The 22,812-nt window shown below is 54.3% G+C and overlaps 1 protein-coding gene across 1 annotated transcript in view; it reads left to right on the forward strand.

The window, feature by feature from the left end:
• LHX4 (LIM homeobox 4) overlaps window positions 1-21,239 on the forward strand; it is a 45,927-nt gene extending 24,688 nt beyond the window's left edge. The window contains exons 3-6 of the mRNA XM_047753289.1: window positions 11,665-11,867; window positions 16,639-16,793; window positions 17,714-17,885; window positions 20,382-21,239. Coding sequence (XP_047609245.1) covers window positions 11,665-11,867; window positions 16,639-16,793; window positions 17,714-17,885; window positions 20,382-20,776 — 925 coding nt within the window. The 3' untranslated portion in view covers window positions 20,777-21,239. The remainder of the gene's footprint in view (window positions 1-11,664; window positions 11,868-16,638; window positions 16,794-17,713; window positions 17,886-20,381) is intronic.
• Window positions 21,240-22,812: the final 1,573 nt, after the last annotated feature.

Raw genomic sequence — 22,812 nt, forward strand, 5'->3', positions numbered from 1 at the left:
GGCTAGGAACCATGACGTTGCGGGTTCGATCCCTGACCTTGCTCAGTGGGTTGAGGATCTGGCATTGCCATGAGCCGTGGTATAGATCACAGACGCAGCTTGGATCTGGCGTTGCTGTGGCTCTGGCGTAGGCCAGTGGCTATGGCTCTGATTAGACCCCTAGCCTGGGAACCTCCACATGCTGTGAGTACCACCCTAGAAAAGACAAAAAAAAAAAAAGAGAGAGAGAGAGACAGAGAGAGAAAAGACTGGCTATGAAAGGCCTGGGGCCGACAGGGTCCTGGGCAGGGAGGTGGGGCTTGTGTCAGTGGCAATGGCAGGTCAGGTGACTGGGAGAGCTGTCCCCCTCTTGGTATCAGGGTGGTGTGCAGACCTGCCATGAGTTTTCCCCAAAGGATGCTGTCCCTCCTGTGTGGTCCAGGGCTCCGTGGCAGCAACTGCAGCCCTCAGCCTTCACTTCCCAAAGCAGGGTTCCCAGCTCTGGCCGGAGTCCAGCCCGAGCTTGTGTGGCTGCATCTGGCTAGCTTGTACCCCGTTGCCCCAAGAAGAGGCCACTCCAGTTCTGGGGTTGGTTGTGGGTCCAATCTGGGCCCAGGTTCTTGCTGAGCCACTTGTTATTTTGGATAACTACATACCTGCTAGTCCACACACACACACACACACACACACGCACACGCACACACTCACACACAAGCACATGCTCTGGCAAAATGCGCTTGAGGAACTCAGAAGGGGTGGGTTTCTTTGACGTGTGACTTTCCATAATTTCTGAATAGTTTATAGTCTAATTCCCTCGCTAAGCAAATTAAACCTTTTAAGGTAACGATCAGATGGTCCAGATAGGAGCTGTGCGTGTGGACATTTGTAAGATTCAAACACACTGTGGGCCCAGGCCCACAGTCATTTGCAAAGGCCTGTAATCAAGGCAGAAGCAATTACTTAGCCGAGCAGCTCCCCCTGGGACCTGAGGCCGTATATCAGGCGCTGATGAGTCTACGGATTATCTGTCTGCCGGCCCGGAGTGCTCCCGTCAGCTGCGCCCGCCCACCCTCCCAGAGTCCAGCCTCGTGGTGAAGACCTCCTGACATCTGCAGAACCTGCATCCTGGAGGCCTTTCTGCCTTGGGGGGAATCTGTTTGGAACCAAATAGTTGCAAATCAGCCTGGGAGTCAGATGGCATCTGGCCTGTGGAATCACAGTCCCCAGGCGAAGAGGGATGGGCGTGATGCGGGAGTGGGAGATGGGGGCAGCTTCTTTTAAAACACACCAGCCTGAAGTTCCTGCTGTGAACAGTGGGATTGGTGGCGGCGGCATCTTGGAAGTGCTGGGTCACAGGTTCGATTCCCGGCCATGCACAGTGGGTTAAGGGTCCAGCATTGCCACATCTGCGGCTGAGGTTGTGACTGTGGCTCGGATCTGATCCTTGGCCTGGGAATTCCAGAAACCGTGGGGTGGCCAAAAAAGAAAATGAACAAACAAACCAAAGCACTGGGGCTCAACCTCCCCCTTCCTTTTCCTCCCACCCTCGCCCATTCAGATATCAAGACATGGGATCCCACTCCAAAATACCCTCTCTTTCCATTCCTGCTGCCTCTGTCCTCTCTCAGGCCCCTGCCACCCCCACCATTGTGTGCTGGAAGCTTTTCCAGTTGGCTGTCCTTGCCCGCCCCTCCACCTTGCAGCCAGCACAGGCCCACTTGCTGCAGGCTCATCTTTGGCCACGGTGCCCCCAGGGCTCCACCACGTTTCCTGCTGATTATCTGGCCCAGGTCATACGAGAGGCCAGTGAGAGCCAGTCTCTGGCTTGTTGCTTTGGCGCCTGGGATCTGTCTGTGCCCCTGGAAACCCCATTCAAGCAGAAGCCACAGACCAGCTTTGGGTCAGACCCACAGACTGTCATGGGTCAGTGCTGCAGGCTGTCCTGGGGGGTGGTGTGAGGGGCATGGGATGGGGCCTCTGGCCCTGTCTGTGCCACTGCCTGTCCCAGCGCCTGCTGGACCACCATTAAGAAGGAGTCCTTAGGTCGTGAAGGGCTCAGGAATCGCTAAGCAACCTGCAGATGCTGCAGGAGGACCAAGAGTGCCCGTTACCCAGGGCTTCTCAAAGAATGGTCCATGCAGGAGCTGCACCGGGCTCCTTCATGGGGAGGCTTGTTCAGAGTATGAATTCTGGAATTAGGAGTCAGCGATGGCTTTTCTGCCTTTTTTTTTTTTTTTGTCTTTTTGCTATTTCTTGGGCCGCTCCCGCGGCATATGGAGGTTCCCAGGCTAGGGGTCGAATCGGAGCTGTAGCCACCAGCCTACACCAGAGCCACAGCAACGCGGGATTCGAGCCATGTCTGCAACCTACACCACAGCTCACGGTAACGCCGGATCGTTAACCCACTGAGCAAGGGCAGGGACCGAACCCGCAACCTCATGGTTCCTAGTCGGATTCATTAACCACTGCACCACGATGGGAACTCCCTCTTTTCTGCTTTTAAGCAAACATCCCAGGTGGCCCTTCTGCACAGGGTAATTTGGTAGCAGCTGAGCTAACACCTCGGCAAAGAAGAATTAGCCTGGAGTAAGGAGGGCGGATTAAGTGCCTAGAGGAAAGGAGCAGAACGGAGGGAGAGTGCTGGCAGGTGGCAGCCTGTCCACATCTGTGAAAAGGAATAAGCGCCATTGTGCGCTTTCAAAGAGGTAGCTCACATGAAATCCCCAGGTGGGTACCTCATGCTTGATGCGTGTTCCCCAAAATTAAGAGAGGTGGGCTGGTCTCTTGCGGAAGAGGGTCAGATCCCTCATGTATGTCAGTTGGGTTCGTTAACCACTGAGCCACGACGGGAACCCCTGTAGACCTTTTTTTTTTTGTCACTGGCAGGGCTGTGTGGTCTTGGTCAAGTCCCTGACCCTCTTTGGCCCCCGTCTCCTTCTGTGTTAAATGAGAGGGTTGGACTAGATCCCTGGATCTAAAGCTTTTCCACTTGCATTCATCTCAGAGTAATATTGAATGCTTGTTGAAAAGGAAAACATCATATTAAAAACTGCAAATAAGGAGTTCCCGTGGTGGCTCAGAGGAAATGAATCTGACCAGCATCCTTGGGGACGCAGGTTCGATCCCTGGCCTTGCTCAGTGGGTTAAGGATCCGGTGTTGCCGTGACCTGTGGTGTAGGACACAGACATGGCTTGGATCTGGTGTTGCTGTGGCTCTCACATGGCTGTGGCTCTGGCTTAGGCTGGCAGCTGTAGCTCGGATTAGACCCCTAGCCTGGGAACCTCCATGTGCAGTGGGTATAGCCCTAAAAAGACAAAACAAAACCCAGCAAATAAAAGGCAGAGCCTGCGGGACGGTTCTGGTGGGCCTGGGAGGTATATGTGTGAGTATGTGCATGGGGGCTGGTGTGGGCGGAGCTGTGCCCCCCATTCTGTAAGGCTCTAGTGTTCCTTGGGCTTCTCCAATTATGGCCCGCCTACCTCTGGAGGAGGCTGACTATTCGTGGGCAGAACCCCGTGTGCCGTGACATGGCTTAGGTGGTGATATATGTTGGAAATATTGGTACATACAGAAACAGTAAATATCAGCGACTTACCTGTCAAGTGTGGTGATAGATAAAAGAAATACATGGAGGGAAGTGTCACCCTGAAAAAAATATACGGCCGACCGTAAATCACCACCAAGCAATTAAAGCATAAAATTAAGTTGTGTGGTATTTTGTTTCCTCGGGCTGGTGCACTGCACTGGGCAGCTCCCGCACAGAGGAGGTGGCCAGGCGCCTGGGCTGATCCCCAGTGACAGCTGCCCACGACCCAGAGACAGGAAGAGCATTGGGTTCAAATCCCAGCTCCACCATCCATGGCTGTGAAGCCTCTGGTATCTGTCTTACCCTCTCTGAACTTGTTTCCTCATCTGCAAATGGAGGGCATGCATCAGTGCATACCACGGGAGTGGGTCCTTCACTCGGCCGTGCCAAATATTCACTCAACACCTATCCTGGGCCAGGCACTGCTCTAGGCGCTGGGCTCAGTTGTGAGCCAGGTACAGCCCTGCTGTCATGGAGCTCACCTTCCAGAGAAGGGGAAAGAGCATGATAAACAAAAACTGAGTGGTACCTGCACGGGCTGTGAGCACTTTAGAGAAGGGATGAGATGAGCTGGTGTGGGCCAGTAGATGCCCCCTGTGAAGGCAGCATGGGATGGAAACCTGTAGAAAATGCGGCTTTGAGCCACACAGATGTTTGGGGAGAGAGCACCAAGCCCAGGAAGCAGCACGGGGCCTGAGGAGTCAGTGTCTGGGGTGAGCCATCAGGCCGAGTGGTAGGATTGAGGCTAGAGGGTAACAAGGCTGGATGGCGTAGGGCCTTGGAAGCCAGTGAGGGGACTTTGGCTTTTCCTCGGCGTGTGAAGGCGGCTGCTGGAAGGTTGCAAGCAGGGAAGTGAGACGGTCTGAGCCAGGATTGCCATGGCTCCTGTGCAGAGGAAGGGCTGTGGGGCAAGGGCTAAAGCCAGGATACCCATTGGGGGGCAGCTGTGGGCAAAGGGAGATGGTGGCCTGAAGTGGGGTGCGATGGGGAGATGGTGAGGAGGGGTCCAGTTCTTGATATAATTTTGGGTAGAGCCAATGGGATGCGCCGATGGCTCGAATGGGGTGTCCAAGGCTGTCGGCCCGAGCAGCGGAAGAATGAAACCACCCTTCTCGGAGATGGGGACCATCACCCGAGGAGCAGGTGCTGGGGGAAGATCGGGAGTTTGGTCTTGGGCATCCAGGTCGAGATGCTGAGCAGGCTGTGGGGGGAACGCCTCTGGAGTTAAGGGGAGGTCTGGGCTGGAGAGGCAGTGGAATCCCAGTTTGGGGGCGGGGGGACACAGAGAAGAGGTATGGGAGGCAGAGGAGTGGCCACCAGAGGAAGGAGCAGAACCAGGAGAGCTGAGTCCTGAGGCTGTGTGAGTGCAGCATTCTAGGGAGAAGGGATGGCCGAGGTGGTGGATGGTCAGGGAAGATGAGACCGGACCACTGGACTCAGCAGCGCCAGGGTCAGCGGTGACCTGGTCCAGTGCAGTTGGGGTTGATTGGTGGGTGACACCCCGATTGAAGTGTGTATTAGCGAAGGTCCTCCCACGGAAAAATAACCAATAGTCTGTGTGTGTGTGTGTGTGTGTGTGTGTACAAAGAGATTTAATTTAAGGATGAGCGGATATGATACTGGAAACTGAGTAGCCAGTAAGACTAAGGTCTGTAGTCAACAGGGTGGAGAACCAGGACCATGGATGGTGTAAGTTCCAGTCCAAAAGCTGGCAGGCTTGAGACTCAGGAAGAGCCATTGTTTCAGTTCAAGTACAAAGACAGGAGAAGAGGGATGTCCCAGCTCCAGGCGGTCAGGCAGGAGGACTTCCCTCTCACTCTTGGGAGGCTCAGCTTTTTTGGTCTCTTCAGCCTTCACCTGATTGGACGAGGCCCATCACATGGAGGCGGGTGAGGGGAGCGATCTGTGTTACTGTCTACTGGTTCAAATGTTACTCTATCCAGAACCACTCCCATGCACCCAGAAACATGTTTGACTGAATGTCTGGGTAGCCACGTCGCAGTCAATTGGGACATGACATGCACCATGCGGATATTAGAGAAGAGTGAGGGAAGGGGCATTAGCAATAGTGCATATAGACGCCTCTTTGGAGGAGTTTTGCTCGAAGGGAGTCGAGCAAAGGGTGGTGATGGAAGGAGGTGTGGGGTTGAGAAGCTGTCATCGTTGTTGTTGTTTAAGGAGAAGAAATAATAGCATGCTGTAAGCTGCCAGGTGGGATGTGGTCAGAGGGGAAATGAGTGATGTGGGGAGCCAGAGGGGCAGTTGTTGGAAGAATGATTTTTTTTTTCTGTCTTTTTGCCATTTCTTGGGCTGCTCCCACAGCATATGGAGGTTCCCAGGCTAGGGGTTGAATCAGAGCTGTAGCCGCCGGCCTACGCCAGAGCCACAGCAACTTGGGATCTGAGCTGCGTCTGTGACCTACACCACAGCTCACGGCAATGCCGGATCCTTAACCCAATGAGCAAGGCCAGGGATCGAACCCGCAACCTCATGGTTCCTAGTCGGATTCGTTAACCGCTGAGCCACGACGGCAGCTCCACGGAAGAATGATCTTATTAGGCAGGAAGGGGTGGACTCTGTGCTCAGCTGGGTGGTCGGCCTCGATCAGGAGCACGGACGGTTCCGCCATAGGAAGTGCAGTGTTGTGGGCAGGTGGGTGGTTGGACGGGATGGTGGGACTGCCTGGCAGGCTTTTGCTGAGCGCTCCTCTTTCCTCTTGGAAGTAGGAAGCCAGGCCACCAGCTGAGGGTGGGAGGCTTAAGCGTGAGACGTTACGGGAGGGGTCGTGGACCCGGGAAGGGCAGCGCTTTCCCAGGCCCTCCTGAGGTCCAGACCCCAAAATTAAAGGGAGCCCAGCCAGCGAGGTGGTGTGTTTCCCTCAACCCTGATCAGCCCCTTGGTGGGCTGTAGGGTCCTGGGGGTCAGGGTGCTGTGGGCTGAGCTGGGAGGATGGGGGGGGGGGCGGTCGGGTGATAGTTGAAAGTTATTTCCGGAGGCGCTGCAGTTCCTGGTAGCAAGGTCTGGGGTGGACCGTGGGAGCGAGTGGCTGAGGAAGGATGGAGGCCCTGACCTTCAGGAGAAGAGGTCAAAGGATTGAGAGCGCGGGGGCTGGAGGGACTGCTGAGGGGACATCAAGGTCACTGAGAATTATGGCAGCAGGGACAGTGAGAGTAACAAGAGCAAAACCTGCCTGGGGCAGGGGGTGGCAGTGACTGCTGCAGGGAGGTAGCAGGTGCAGCCTGAGGGGCTGGTGGTGCAGGTTAGGTGAGGTTACGTAGCGCAGGGCACACAGCAGGTGCTTGGGAAATGGGAGCTGCTGTTTCGTCATGATGGTGACTAGAATATGGTGCCTGGCCTGACTGTAGGACAGAACTTAAAATTCGGAATATGCTGGAACATCTGCAGTATGGGATTTATATGCACCTGTTTCTAGAAGGTGCGGTGCCTGCCAGGCCTGCCTGTCGCCCTTTTTGCGGGATCCAGACACCCGGCACTGGAGAGTGGGCCAGCTAGGCCCCTTAAGAGCGGCAGGGGTGGACAGATAAACGGGCAGAGGGGATGCGGGCTGAGCACGGGAGCAGAGGGTGAGACCAAGGACACAGGCCTGGTCCCCTTCCCAGGGTCGGGGGCAGCCCCTGAACATCAGCCGTGACATCTGGTGCATGTCCCCAGCCAGCAGGTCTGGTCCCTCATGCCTGACCTGTAGGTGCAGGTAGATGGTGAGAGGGACCATCATGTGTTGGGGTGATAGCTTGAGGGGGACGGTTCCCAGGGCAGCCCCTACAGCGCAGGGATGGGAGCTGCACACTCAGTGGCTCAGAGCAGCTGGGGATCCCTGAAGGGGACAGGGTTCCTCCACCCCAGTTCCTGTCCACAGCTGGCTTCTCAGTGACATTTGCCACCTTGGACGCCCGCCTGTGCCTGTTGTGCTGTCAGAAGCGCCGAGTTCAAATCCTCGCCTGTTCACGTGTTACCTGTGTGAGCTGCGGCCAGCACCTCACCCACCCGAGCCTCTGTTTCTCATTTGTCGGAAGAGACCACGATCTCCGCCTTTCCGGCTGGTCACTCGGGAGACACGCAGGATGAGTTGACGATGAGAGCAAAGTAGAGTAGAAAGTTTCTTTAGTAATGAAATGAACCCTCATTTCAGCAGGGGATTCAGTTCCCTTAGAAAAGCTTTTTTATTTATTTATTTTTTTTCCACTGTACAGCATGGGGACCAAGTTACACATACATACTTTTTCCTTCCATTGTCGTGTTGCGAGGTAAGTATCTAGACATAGGTCTCAAAGCAGGATCTCATTGTAAATCCATTCCAAGAGCAATAGTTTGCATCCGGTAACCCCAAGCTCCTGATCCCTCCCACTCCCTCCCTCTCCCCCTGGGCAGCCACAAGTCTATTCTCCAAGTCTATGATTTTCTTTTTGGTGGAAACGTTCGTTTGTGCTGTATATTAGATTCCAGTTATAAGTGATATCATATGGTATTTGTCTTTCTCTTTCTGACTTACTTCACTCAGTATGAGAGTCTCTAGTTCCATCCACGTTGCTGCAAATGGCATCATGTTCTTTTTTATGGCTGAGTAGTATTCCATTGTGTATACATGCCACATCTTCCTAATTCAATCGTCTGTCGATGGACATTTGGGTTGTTGCCATGTCTTGGCTATTGCGAATAGTGCTGCAATGAACATGTGGGTGCAGGTGTCTTTTTTAAGGAAAGTTTTGTCCAGATATATGCCCAAGAGTGGGACTGCTGGGTCATATGGTAGTTCTGTGTTAGAAAAGCTTTTGATTGGAGCTTCCATGACCATGTCGAGCGCTAACCCTTTCCTGACTGCTTCAGGCAGATGCTGGATGGTACAGTCTGTGCATTCGTTCCTGCAGGCCTGTAGGCACCCACTGTTTGGTGGGTTTTGTTGCTTGCCCGCTGCATGCCAGGCAAGGGTAAGAGAATTAATTGCCAGGGGCAGTGGTTGAGGAGGAAAGTGATGTGAGCCATTGGCAAGTCCTTCCTGGCATTTCATGTGTCATTTCGATCAGTGCCAGCTGCTTTCCCTGGGGAGACCAACTGTCCCCAGAGGCCTGGCCAGGGAGGACTGACCAGAGAGTTTGTCCTTCTGGCAAGTGAGGCCAGGGCATTTGGCACCCGAATGGACAGGGTCCTGGACACTTTAGGGGCTCAGTGATAGGATGAGGTGGGTACCGACTAGAAAATTCCTTGGAAGCCTCTTCTTTCACCAATGCCCTGCTCTGCCCCCACCCCCAGCAGCCTTCCAGTTTGGTCAGTTTGGTTAGACTCTTGGATCTCTGTGTGGCAGCCAAGTTCACAGTTTTGCCTCATTTTGGACCACGGAGTCTTTTTTTTTTTTTTTTTTTGGATCAGGAACTTTTAACCTTGGCCGTCTCATTCTTGCCCATCACAGAACAAGGCAAGTAGCCTCGCAGGCCGTGTCTGTCTCACCTGTGACTCCGGCTGCTCTAAGATCTGGAAACCCGGGACACTGTCTTCATTGCATTTGCACCCCAAGAGCACAGCACCCTATTCTGGGTCTGCTGGCTCTGACCAGAAGCGGGGAGGGGGTGACCCTCGGGGCTGCAGGAGCCCTGTGGGCCCCAGGGGTGCACGCCTTCCCCTCTGTGAGGGTCCCATTGGCTGTGCTCCAGGGGAGAAAGGTAATAAGGAGCAAGTTCCACTTACCATCGGTATAAATCCCACAATCAGGAAAATTGCTTCAATTGCTAAAAAACGCTGGTGGGAAAGTCCATTTATTTTTCATTTTTCTTGTGCACTTGCCACCCTCCTGCATGAATCACTGTCGGTATGTAGATTAAATTTATACCCCCGTTATCTTTCATGTCTCTGGGGCTCTGGTGTCAACTGGGTTTCTGGTTACTGAAAGCCACTGCCTGCTTTTTTAGGGGGTGGCTGGGAGGGCTTCGCTCTCCTCTGCCCAGCCCCCCTCCCCCTCCAGTCTCCACCCCGCTTGATTCGGCCATAAGATAGGACTTGCTTTTTGGACAATTTGAGTTCTTCCCTGGAGCTGCTTCTTTTCCAGCCTCTGCAGCCAAGGCTTTGCACACCCTGGGGTTTTGGTGATTTATCTGGGTGGGTTTGCAGGGAGGAGGATGAAGGCATTGTTTTGTTTTGAACACCTGCTTTGTGAATTGGCCTGCATTGAATAGAAAACCACAGGCAATGTGAAAACACAGTCTAGTAACACACATGAAGGCTTCCATTCTCTGTCACACACACACACACACACACACACACACACACACGCACACACACACGCACATGCAGTAGAGCTGAGTGCCTGCCTCCTCTCTGATACAAGCACACTGGCGAGACAGCAGCTGTTGGTCTCACCTGTACTCGGGGAGGGACAGAAGAACCATCTAGAATTGACAGCAGGCTTGGTTCTTTATCCCCAGATTTCGCCATCTTGGCGCACATCCTCTAAAAGCATGGTTGATTATTCGCTGATTTATTTAGTCAACGTTCCCGCTTCTATTCTGGGTCCTGGACTTGAAATCTGATGAAAGCCTAGCCACCCCCCATGCACAATTTTGAACAATCTGGGGGTGGTCTCTAGAGCCCATTCTGAGCCCAGGGCTGAGAACCCCTGCTCTAAAGAGGCCTGCTCCCAGGCACACCACCCTCCCCGCCACAAACCGAGAGAGATTCCAGGAGTTCAGAAGTCTGGAGTCCTTCCAAGCCAGATGCCTCAGCCCCTCACACGTGGACACCCTCCTCAGATCTCGTCTCAGCAGAGTGGTCCCCAGGGGCCACCCTCTTGGCTCTTTTGGGGTTTTCCATCTAGACATAGAGACCCCCCCCATTTCTCTTGGTGATACCACGTCTCTGGGAGGTGGGCTGAAGCTGCAGCTCCAGGGCCCTGCAGCCCCCCAGGAGGTATCATTACTGCACAAGAGACCCATCATTCTGCATTAATCTGGGATTCATCATGATAGCCATGACCATAATTAATTTATTTGGTATTAATGTGGATGAAATATGTACTGTCCTTTCAGGGGAAATCAGGCTGCCTATAAGCATTAGTTAAAAGGACCATTAAAATCAAACCTTCCCCAGATCCATTAGGCGAAGTCTTTCATCCTGAAGAAGATAAAGTTCTGCTGTGTGAAATGTCATGAATAATTAGGTTGATTGCTGTTTTAAACTCTGCCCCTTCCTCCCCAAGCCCTCCCGCCTCCATCCTGAAGCAGAGAAGGCTCACCTGCGGGAGCACCCCCTTCCTCGCCCTGTACACACTGGCCTCCAGTTCCCCTCTAGCTTCTGTGACCACTGGCGTGGCTCTGTGTGAATGGCCGGAATGGGATAACCCAACCGCACTCTATTTTCAATGAGTCTCCCTGGGCCAGGGTGGCGGTGGGCCCCTTCCCGATGCCTCGGTGCCGCTCCAGAAAGGTGTAGACGGGGAGAGACCCGAGGCAGCATTTTGCCTCCCGAAGTCTGCAGACGCCCTGCCCCAAATGGTGGTGGGGGCAGGAAACTGCAGGTTCCCAGGCCCCCATCTCAGGGGCTGTGTGGGGACGGGGATGGAGGTGGGCCCAGGGGGCTTTGCTCTGTGCAGGATGGAGGGGAGAGGCATGAGGGCAACCGGCAGGTTACCCCTGCTCAGCTGCCAAAGTGCACTGACTCCAGAGCTCCCGTGTGGACCCTGGTGTGTGCAGCGTACCGGCCGCACAGGCTCCTCCTGTGGGGAGCACATGAAGCAGTTTTTTGCCCAGGGCCTTGTGCATACCAGCCATGGGCATGCGCAGGTGCCCTGGGGGGCTGGTCCTCTGGGCCTCCCCTTAAAGGTGAAGAAGCCTGCTCTGTGGGCCTGGGAAACTCCTCGAGCCCCGCGAAGTGAAGGGGTGGGCATGGGGCAATTCGGACCCCAGGGCACAAAGCCGTGAGGCTGGTTGGAGGCCGAGGGGACCAGATGTAAGCTCTGGGTGGCCCAGGGGTGGAGGCCCGCAGAACCTCAGGGTGATAGGGTGGGGAGGGGCCGATGAAGGCAGATCGGGGGGAGGGGGGGAGCCCGAATCCCCCCTCCCGATGCTCTCATCCTTCCTCGCTGCCCTGACAGGCGCTTCGGCACAAAATGCACAGCCTGCCAGCAGGGCATCCCTCCGACCCAGGTGGTCCGCAAGGCACAGGACTTCGTCTACCACCTGCCCTGCTTCGCCTGCATCATCTGCAACCGGCAGCTGGCCACGGGGGACGAGTTCTACCTCATGGAGGACGGGCGACTGGTGTGCAAGGAGGACTACGAGACGGCCAAGCAGAACGGTAATCAGCCCGGCCCAGCCCCTGGCACAGACCCTCTTCGACCCCGGTGCGGCCCTGCCCCAGGTCCGGGCTGCTCGCCCCTCAGAGCCCGGCTCACACCCCACCTCTTCCCAGAGGATCTTGGACTGCCGCCCTCTCAGTCTCAGCACTTGCAGCTCCACTGAAGCTTCCATCAGTCAGGTTATGGCTGCGGAGAGCGGGCCTGTCTCCCACACCAGTGCGTTGGCTCAGGAGCAGCCGGGGACCTTGTGCTCAGCATCTTGGAGGCTCGTTCTCTGGGGCGGGGCGGGGAGGATGCTCCGTCTATAGTGGACATTGGGGCTGCTCCTTAGTTTACATATGGGGGTGCATATGTACCTTAGCACCCCCACAGCTCATAGGCTTCAGTCAGCAAGAGCCCCCACATTGGCCCAAGACACCCTTGGAACAGGTCAGCGTGTATTTCAGTTAATTGTGTTCTGTCTCCCCTCTCAGCCTACAGGCTTCTCCAGGGCAAGGACTTGGGGGGATGCCTCCTGTGTCTCCCAAAGCCCTTCCCAGGGGAGCAGATGCTCAGCCAGGTCCCACATTCAAGGAGACTCAATCATCTCAGCCACCTGTTCCCACCCACCCCACCACCTTCCCCAGTTGCCTCAAGGCCATGGCAGTGGTCTGTGCGGAAGCTCACAGACAGGCTGAAGCTGATGCCAGGCCCCAGGAGGTAGCGGCCGCCCCTGGAAGACCTCCCTTCATAGGGGCAGCCTGGGCCACAGCTGCTTCTGCCTTCCAAGGCCATGTTCTTGCCCAGCCCTGGATCTTTCACTAGCCTTTCCAGGGCCTGGAAAGGGCTCAGCCCCATCCCATCCCCCACTGTGCATTCTCCAGAGCTCGCCTCAGAAAGGCCTAGCCTGCCTCCCTGCCTCCTGCAGCCCCACCTCAGGCTCCTGACTTATGGCTGTGCCCCCAACCTCAGCTCCGCATGTGCCATTTGGCCAAACTCAACCTGGGACTCTCAGATGCACAAGCTCATGACACATCAAGGTCGTTTGCCTTAGATTAGAATTTTTATCAACTCAGGGTGTTACCAGAGAAAGCTCTTGTTGACAGCTCTGGGCTTGATGAAAAAAAAAAAAAAAAAAAAAAGGCAGCAATTTCATGTATCTCCTTCCAGATCTTTCCCGGGTCCCCATGTATACATTGTACAGGTGTGATCGATACAAGGAGAAATCAGGTTTTCCCTTAATAAGTGCAGTTAAAATAAGGGGTTTGGGAGTGTCCATCGTGACGCAGCAGAAACAAATCCGACTAGGAACCGTGAGGTTGTGGGTTCGATCCCTGGCCTTGCTCAGTGCGTTAAGGATCCGGCGTTGCCGTGAACTGTGGTGTATGTTGCAGATGCGGCTCGGATCCTGCGTTGCTGTGGCTCTGGCATAGGCCAGCAGCTGTAGCTCCGATTAGACCCCTAGCCTGGTAACCTCCATATGCTGCGGGAAGTGGCCCGAGAAAAGGGAGGGGAAAAAAAAAAGACAAAAAATAAAATAAAATAAAGGGTTTGTGGTGGTGAGGAGACTGTTTTGTGAGGCCATTGGAGACAAGCTGGGCTTTGATGGAGGTGGAAGAAATGACACTGCAGGGCCTTCCTTTCCCCCCCAACTCTGGCCTTCTTGCTGGACAGCCCTTCCGTCTCTCCTCCTCACTCTGGGGCCTCTGCAAGTCTATTCCCAGCTCTTTGCCTTAGTGCATGAATCTGCTTGGGTCCCTTAAAACTCACTCGGTGCTGTTGCTTTGGAGTCAGTTATGATGTCACAGAAGATCAGGGCATCTTGTCGGGGATACACCATCATTGCACATGGACCCAGAGTGCTCCAGCTGCCTTTGGACTTCTGCTGCCCTTCACCAGCGACACGAAGGGTGTAGGCTTCTTGCTGTCGGACGCTCCGTTTAGACCCTGAGCGCCTGCAGCCTGGCATCCTCTGCTGCTGTGGATGGTTCAAGAGAAAGGAGAGACCACCAGCAAGAAGGATGCAGGGGGATCAGCAGTATCTTGGGAGCGCTGGAACTCAAGTTCAATCCCCAGCCCGACACAGCGGGTTAAGGATCCCGCGTTGCTGCAGCAGCAGCTTAGCTCGCAGCTATGGCTTGGGTCTGATCCCTGGCCTAGGAACTCCATATGCCACAGGGTGGCCAAAAAAAAAAAAGAATAACCTAGCGGACGGTTTGCCCCACAGCAGATCTCTATAGGACAGTGAAAAGACACTGGATTTGGCCTCAGAGTCTGGTGGGCATCTCTGCTTGGTCATAGACGAACTCGGGAGGTCCCCCGGCAAGTTGTATACCTGGTTGAGCCTTGGCTTCTTAGCTCGATGTGGGGGAGACGAGGACGTACCACAGAGGGCTGTCTCCTGAAGTTTAGACAGGCTGTGGAATGGGACGCGACGTGAGGGCAAGACCAGCGTGGAGGAGAAATGCAAACAGGGAGGTGAGCTCTGCTGTAGGTTTTCCAGCAGCTGAGGGTTACAGAGTGTTTCTGGTGTGTTCCTCCTGCCCACAGCCACCTGCAAGGCAGGGGCCTCTCTCCCGCTGTGGAATGTAGGTGACCCTTAGTGCAGCAGGGGACCTTGATCTGCTGGGGGACATGTGACTTTCTCTTTTCATGTTTACGTCCTCCTTGCTCGTCTAAGCTCTCATTCAGGCTTTGGGTTCCCACCCTTGTGCTCCACAAAGGATGGGGTATCAGCTATTTGTTCATGTGTGACGTCTCATTGGATATTTGCATTTTCAATATAATGAGGTTGTCTTTTATGCCAGGTACCAGTGCTAAGAGACCCTGCATAATTCAAAACTAACGTCTTTTAAGACTAAGTTTCCCATAGGAATTAATGTAAAAAGTGGGAGGGGGTGTATTCTGGGAGCACATAAATCCATAACCAGCGAAGTGTATCTCTGCCTTAATGCTACTTTTTATTTTCTCAGCACTCTCTCCAATCCCTCCCAGATGCTCTCTACTAAATTAACAGCCTAGGGTATCATGGTCTCGCTTGGCCTCCCTTATAGCATTTTATCACATTTAACTTCCGTACCAAAGTTATTGATTTTTGGGTACATTTTTCAGCACGAGCACTGCTACCGCTACTTAATGAATACTTGGATGACATTGTTATAGGATATAAAAAAGATTTTAAATTATAATAACAGTGAATGTTAAAATAACAGCATAATAGTCCCCATAATCACAAGAAGAAAGTTCTGTGCACGTAGCCAGCAGTGTGGAACCAAGGGGCCACCAACCCAGGGTGATGGGGGTTTGTCCCAGTGGCACTGCCGTCTGGCCATGGGGAGAACAATTGCTAATTCACTAGGCCAAGCTATTTTGAAATTAAGCAATTCTTGATGAATTAAAAAAATTGGGGGTGGTTTCATTATTTCAAATTTTGCACATGGAGACTATACAGATATTTTAATTTTTTTACTAAAAATTTTTTTGTCTTTTTAGGCCTGCACCCATGGGATATGGAGGTTCCCAGGCTGGGGGTTGAATAGGAGCTGTAGCCACCAGCCTACACCACAGCCACAGCAATGAGGGACCCAAACTGTGTCTGCAACCTACACCACAGCTCACGGCAACAGTGGATGCTTAACCCACTGAGCAAGGCCAGGGATCGAACCCTCGACCTCACGGTTCCTAGTCAGATTCGTTAACCACTGCGCCATGATGGGAGCTCCAATATACAGATATTTTTAAAGCGCACTATTTCATATTTGCATCACATGGTGTCGTGTTGTCATCTCTCTCCATACTGGCCGAAGGGAAAGATTCCTTACAACAGAACTTAAAGAATTATGGAAGTTTTCTTTAGCATCTGCCTCGGTGGCTCTGGAATCCTTCCTTTTTCCCAGGACCCCAGGGGAGAGACTTGGGTGGCTGTGCTGTGAGAATGACCGTGGCTCTGCTAGGGAAGAAAATAGCCCGAGAAGGACAGAGGATGGGGCCTCGTCCCCCTCTTCTGTGGGCGTGATTGATGGTAGCGCGAGCCTGGGTGCACAGCGACTGAATTCCTATGATGTGCCACCCACCAAGGCCTCAGAGAGGTGAGGGAGTGTGCCCATGCTGCTGGCCGATGAGGATGGTGAACCCAGGTCTTCTGACTCCAAGAGACACCTTTGAGAATTGTCATGAGGACTGTACGTACATAAAGCTCTTAGGTCAACACCACGCACATAGTACATGCTCAATAAACGGTAGCTATTGTCGTTTCTAAGAGAGGGTATTCTTAGATGGAAAAAAGGAAGGGAGCAGAATAGGCGTGGAGCAGACCCCCTTCAAAGGACACACGTGGGGGACCCAGAGAATCCAGAGGGTGGATCCGCAGTTGCCCGGGGGTGCTGGGCAGAGAGCAGAGTGCGTCTAAGTGCTGGAGGAGGACCCATCCAGTTACACCCAGAGTCTCCCTGCGCCTGACTGCGACTGAGAATAAAGGGGACCAGGACAGGCAGGGAGCTGAGGGAAGGAGGACCTTGTCCTCACTTTTCAGTGACCCGGGCATCGGGACCACTCCCCTCGGATGGTCCCCATTCTCCCCCTCTTGCCCAGAGGAGGCAAGATTCCATGAGGTTATATAGGCATGACGGGGTCACTTTGCGGTGCAGCAGAAATGGGCACAAAACTGTCAATCCACTGTACTTTAATAATAATAATAAAAGATGATGTGAGGAGAAGAGGAAGGTGGGATGGGACCTGGCTGCTTCAGATGGGCTGGACCCGGTTCTTACTGGTTCCTGGTTCTCACTGCAGATGACTCAGAAGCGGGAGCTAAGCGGCCCCGGACCACCATCACAGCGAAGCAGCTAGAGACGTTAAAGAATGCCTACAAGAACTCCCCCAAGCCCGCCCGGCACGTGAGGGAGCAGCTGTCCTCGGAGACAGGCCTGGACATGAGGGTCGTGCAGGTGAGATGCCAGCTCCCCCCCCCACCCCGGCCCCCAGGGCTCCTTTGCCCAAGGAGACCCGGGGCTCCGCGCTACCCTGGCTGGGGCAGGGATGGAGGGGTCCTGCTGGTCCCTGCATCTGTGCCCTCCAGGAGAGAGAGGCTTCAGGGGTGGCAGTGATGACATCACCACGTCAGCAGTGTCCCTGATCCCCTTGGGAGGTTGGGCTCAGGGCCAGGAAATTTGTGGAATCAGAGACAGCTTTCTTTTTGGTTCCTTCCTTTCCTTTTTTTTTTAAGTTTTTTTTTTAAATTTTTTTTTGGTCTTTTTACCTTTTCTAGGGCCGCTCCTGCGGCATATGGAGGTTCCCAGGCTAGGGGTCTAATCAGAGCTGTAGCCACTGGCCTATACCACAGCCACAGCAATGCGGGATCCCAGCCGCGTCTGCAACCTACACCACAGCTCACGGCAGCGCCGGATCCTTAACCCACTGAGCAAGGGCAGGGATCGAACCCGCACCCTCATGGTTCCTAGTTGGATTTGTTAACCACTGCACCATGACGGGAACTCCCATGTATCCATTCTTTTTTCTCGCATTATTCTGCTCCATCAGAAGTGACCAGCCATAGTTTCCAGGGCTACACAGCAGGATCTCCTTGCCTAACCATTCCAAAGGCAATCATTTTATTGACGTATAATGAATTGACAAGGCTGTCATCATTTCTGCTGTTCAACAAAGTGACCCGGTCGTGCATATACACCCATGTCCATCTGGAGACAGATGTCTAAGGCACAGCAGGGGGACTGGGGCTCACGGCCCATGCCTGCCCCTGAACTCTGCTGTGGCTTCCGCCTTTGGCTCTTGTCTTGGGGACCCCGGGGGGGGGGCTTTGGGTTCGTGGTGGGCGCCCTCGAACGGGTCCCTTGTGCTTGTGTGGCAGGTTTGGTTTCAGAACAGGAGGGCCAAGGAAAAGCGGCTGAAGAAGGACGCGGGCCGGCACCGCTGGGGGCAGTTCTACAAGAGCGTCAAGAGGAGCCGGGGAGGCAGCAAGCAGGAGAAGGAGAGCTCCGCAGAGGACTGCGGCGTCAGTGACAGTGAGCTGAGCTTCCGAGGTGAGCACGGCTGGACGGGCGCGGCTGAGGCTGGGGGACAGGCCCCCCGGGCTAGAGTGGTCCCCACACTCAGGGGGGATCTTGCTCCAGGCCTTGCCAGCTCCTCGCTGCCATGTGCAGGGAAGGGTGGGTGGCAGCAGGGGTGGCCCTTCCGGAGGTGACAAGGCGGCGGAGACCAGAGCTCTGCTGCCGATGCGTGGATGCTGGGTTCCCCGGCCCATGGGCCCCACGCCTCCCCTCCTTGCCCACGTGGCCGGGAAGGAGAGCAGTGTGCCAGCCTGTGCCCTGAGCCCTCTCCTGGCTCCCCCACCCCCACCCCCATTAAGGGAAGTGGCTCCCTCCCATGATCCTCAAGAGTGAGCTCTCGGCTCTCCTGGGGGTGGGAGGATGTCCTGGACAGGCCCTCTGCCTGAGGAGTCAGTATTGTGCATGCACATGAGGCGGGGACTGGCCTCCTCCTGAAATCCCTTACCCCACCGCCCACCTCATCCTGTCCCCACCACTCATCTCATCCTGTCCCCACCGCCTACCTCATCCTGTCCCCACCACTCACCTCATCCTGTCCCCACCGCTCACCTCATCCTGTCCCCACCGCTCACCTCTTCCTGTCCCCACCGCTCACCTCTTCCTGTCCCCACCACTCACCTCATCCTGTCCCCACTGCTCATCTCATCCTGTCCCCACCACTCACCTCATCCTGTCCCCACCGCTCACCTCTTCCTGTCCCCACCACTCATCTCATCCTGTCCCCACCACTCACCTCATCCTGTCCCCACCGCTCACCTCTTCCTGTCCCCACCACTCACCTCATCCTGTCCCCACCACTCACCTCATCCTGTCCCCACCACTCATCTCATCCTGTCCCCACCACTCACTTCATCCTGTGCCCATCATTCATCTCATCCTGTCCCCCTGCACATACACTTTGCCGCATGCGCTATGGCGATTTGTGCATCAGCAAAATTGCACGTGGCTGCGTGTTCTGGATGCTTAGGTTGTTTGCATGTAGCCACAGCCATTCTCATGGACTGAGCCCTCAAATGTGGAAGGTCTTGTGCGGTGGGGTGAGGGAGGGAAGAGTCCTGAGCGTAGGCGTCAGATACCTGGGTTCCCGTGGTGGCTCTGTCAATTCGATTCCCTTCTCCTGAGCCTCGATTTCCTCCTCCGTAAATGAGGGATAGCCGCCTCCCTTCCCATCTCACAGCATTGTCGTGGGGATCCATGAGCACAACTGACCATGGGTGTGTTTGGGGCAAGCCCAGTGCATTCTTGGGAGACACGACCGTCCCCTTCGGGAGCCTGTGACTCCCACAGGGAGCCCTGGTCATGTGGGACAACTGGTGTAGGCAGAAGGTCAATTCATGGTCATTTTACGGTGCAGCTGAGCTTTCATCTCCTGCCCCCTTTAACGGGCATGGCACCCCTCCCTCTCTTCATTTTCATGGGTGGAGTGGGGGGGGGCCCGAAGGGATGGGCGTTGCAGTCCATCCACTCGGGGCGGCCTTGGTAGGAATTGAAGCAAAGGCCCAGATGGAAGCAGAAAGGAGGTTTACGGGGTAGCTGATGCATGAGCTGCCTTCCAGGAGCACAGGGTCTGCAGATCTGCTGGGGGGGGCTCTGGGGAGGGTTCAAGGGCCTTCTGCTCACCTTCCAGGCCTCTTGGTGGGGGAGGAGGTGTGGAAAGCTACTTAACCTCCCCCTAAGCTGCTAGTCAAGGTTGGAACACACAGGACCGTTGAGTCTGGCTTTACAGCTCCTTTCTCTTGGGAGCAGGTGGACTCCCAGGTTGACACATCATTGGTTTCTCCAAGTCATTGGTTCCTCCAAGATTATAATGATATAATCTTCCTTTTCTTAAGACTAAAAACGTCTCACCTCCATTGGAGAGAAGAATCCTTCCAGGGGGAGAGTTAGATCCCCGTAATGAAATTCTTTGAGAAATAAGAAGGTCCGTTTGCCTCAATTAAGTCAGTGTTTTGTCCCCAGTGAAGAGCTTAGCAACAGAGAAACCAGGTCCTTTCGTATTGAGCCGCTTTCCCAGGTAGACCAGAAGGCTTTGGTACACATCTTAGGGGGGCCCTCAGCGCCCCTGACCATATGGGTCGGCTTGTTTCCCAACCGACTGAACCCAGCGCTTTTCTCAGCTTGAAAGCTTTCAGCTTAACTCTTGTCAGCAGAGTTTCTTCCATTTGTGATGCGGATAACGCGTGACCCACGGAACCTCAGGCATTCATATTCCTCAGTGTAGCAGCCACATGGGACCGAAAGGCTCACCAAACACTCGTCCAGCCTCCTGGGACCTGGGCATTCAGTCTCGTCAGGTGCTTGTCCAGTTTCCCCTTGACGTGGGTCCGTCTCTGAATGCCAGGCTGACACGTTGGTGCCCAGCTCATGCTTGGGCTTCTTTCTTGATCGTATGCATGCCTAGGTTGTGAAGACCAGGGGACCACCCGCGTCCCGGCGGCTGACGATCTATCTCCGTTCTTTTGTCCACAGAGGATCAGATTCTCTCAGAACTTGGCCACACCAATAGGATTTATGGCAACGTGGGGGACGTTACAGGCGGACAGTTAATGAATGGGAGCTTCTCCATGGACGGGACAGTACAATCCTATCAGGACTTGAGGGATGGGAGCCCTTATGGGATTCCCCAGTCTCCATCCTCCATATCGTCCCTGCCATCCCACGCCCCTTTGCTCAATGGGCTGGATTACACGGTGGACAGTAACTTGGGCATCGTTGCGCACGCAGGGCAGGGAGGAAGCCAGACGCTGAGAGCCATGGCTGGGGGACCCACCTCTGACATCTCCACAGGAAGCAGTGTAGGCTACCCCGACTTTCCAACCAGCCCAGCCTCTTGGCTCGACGAAATGGATCATCCTCCTTTTTAAGCGCCTCTCCTCCCCACCCTACCTGTCCTTCTGGCTTGAGAGAGTATCTTCAAGGATCAAAAGAGACTTGCCTTTAAGGATCAAAAGTGCGCCAATGTGAATTTCCATTATTTTCAATGGAAGTCCTCTGCTGATCCCCGGGGAGGTTGTGGGACCCCACTAGGGCTTGTTTTCCTGGGACGCGGTGGGAGAGCAGCCTCCTCTCAGAACACAGCACAGGGGCGCAGAGCCCAGAGCGCTAGGGTGCTGGCTTGCTGGCTCCTCCCCGTCCTGCTTACAGGCTTTGGCTGCTCAGTGCTTGGTTGATGGGTGACTGTGGCCGGCCACCTTGGCCTTTGGGAACTCGGCTCTGACCGGAGGGTCTCACGAGATGCCTCCCGAACCACTGGTCTCACTAGAACCGAGATTTCCAAGGTAGAGGCCTCATGGCCCTTGAGTATTGATAAAAGTGATTTCAGGACCACCCTTATTGAACTCCCACTTTCAGAGTGAAAAGTCACTCATTAAAAGTCAGTGAAAAACTTTGATGGCCACCGTTTGATATCGAAAACATTCTCCCTTCTCTCTATTGCTTTTTTTCTTTTTTCTTTTTGCTGTGAAACATATGACCTCTTCCCTACCCAGAAGTACATGCCAGAGACTCTTTGTCAGTTTGGGTTGTTATGAAATCCCATCCATAGCACTGAATCCCTGATGGCAAGAAGTGGTTTTCATTGCAGGTGACTCTGAGGCTGGAGCCGAGTGGCCCTGGACCGTCACAGCGACCGCCTGACAAGCTCCCTGGTGCACAATGTGCCTTTTTAATTTGCTTGTGTTATTTATCCACAAGACAGGCTGTGGGTTCCAAAATGATCAAAGCTAAAATATGGAGAGGACAGAACGACAATCAGGGAAAGCATTTGTAGACATTTGGATTCCAAACCTGCGGTCTGTTTAGCCAAATCAGCAGATGCCAGGCTCCCAGCATTCTCATCCAGTAGGGTGAAATGATTTTCTGTTGTGAGGGAGTTGGTTTTGATGAGCTGGGTCAACCCACTGTCCCTCCTGCCCTGCTACCTGCAGCCAACCCTTGGCAGCCCTTTGAACATGAGAGCTCTCTTCTGTGCTAGCTGAGGTGATGGAAGGATACCTTTTGTCTCTTTCAAGTATCAGCAATGCTTTTTGGCCTGTCTTGGTTGGGAGGAAGCATGTAGGGAGCAGCCCTCACATTGTCCAAAGGGTTGCAAGTGGTCTTGGGCTGCATCCCTCTGCGTTGCTGGCCGGACTTAACATATCCCTCTGCTGCTCTAGTCCTGCGCCCGGAAAGGCAGAGTCCTATGGCCAGTGGCCGTGCAGAGACTCAGCTTGTGGGTTCGCAGTGGTACGTCACTGAGTCTGAGGCAAGGGCAAGGCCAGCCCCTGCTGTCTGAGCTGCTGTCTCTGCCACAGACTGCACTTCTACAGGAAATACCATTGTCAATGGTGCTGCAGCTCCCCCCTCATGCCACACATCTGTCGGTCAGGAAGCTTCCCATGTGCACCCTGGCATGTGGCCAGGAGGAATTGATTTTGGTCCCCTGGGGAGATGGTGGTTTGCTTCTGTGAGCCTCCCATTCTCTTAAACAAGATCAGCAGAGTGGGAAAAGGGTAAGGAGGCCTTGCCTTTCTTTCGCAGCAAGTGATGGGGCCAAGGACCTGAAGGACCCTTCCTTCTGTGAGTGGGTTGGAGGACCACAAAGATTTAGGGCTATGGTAGGCAGACGAAAGGAAGAAATAAACACTTCCTTTTGGGATGCCGCATCTTCTATAAACCCCTTTCCAGGACGGAACTCAGGTCAGTTAAGCTTCTCGAAAGTACGCTGTCAGTAAATTTCTGGCTCAGCCTTCTGGCCCCCGTCCCCTGGTCAGTTTTGTAGTGTACCCTTCTTTTTTGATGTGCTTGATTGTCCTGACTTTTTGCTTGAGGAGCCTGTAAATGTAGGCTCTGCCTGAGGTTCTGGGTGAGGAATGACGGTGTGTTCCGTCTGATTCTGTGCTATTACGAATTCCCCAATCAT

Source organism: Phacochoerus africanus, chromosome 11, assembly GCF_016906955.1.
Source record: "Phacochoerus africanus isolate WHEZ1 chromosome 11, ROS_Pafr_v1, whole genome shotgun sequence".
Taxonomy (NCBI): Eukaryota; Metazoa; Chordata; class Mammalia; order Artiodactyla; family Suidae; genus Phacochoerus; species Phacochoerus africanus.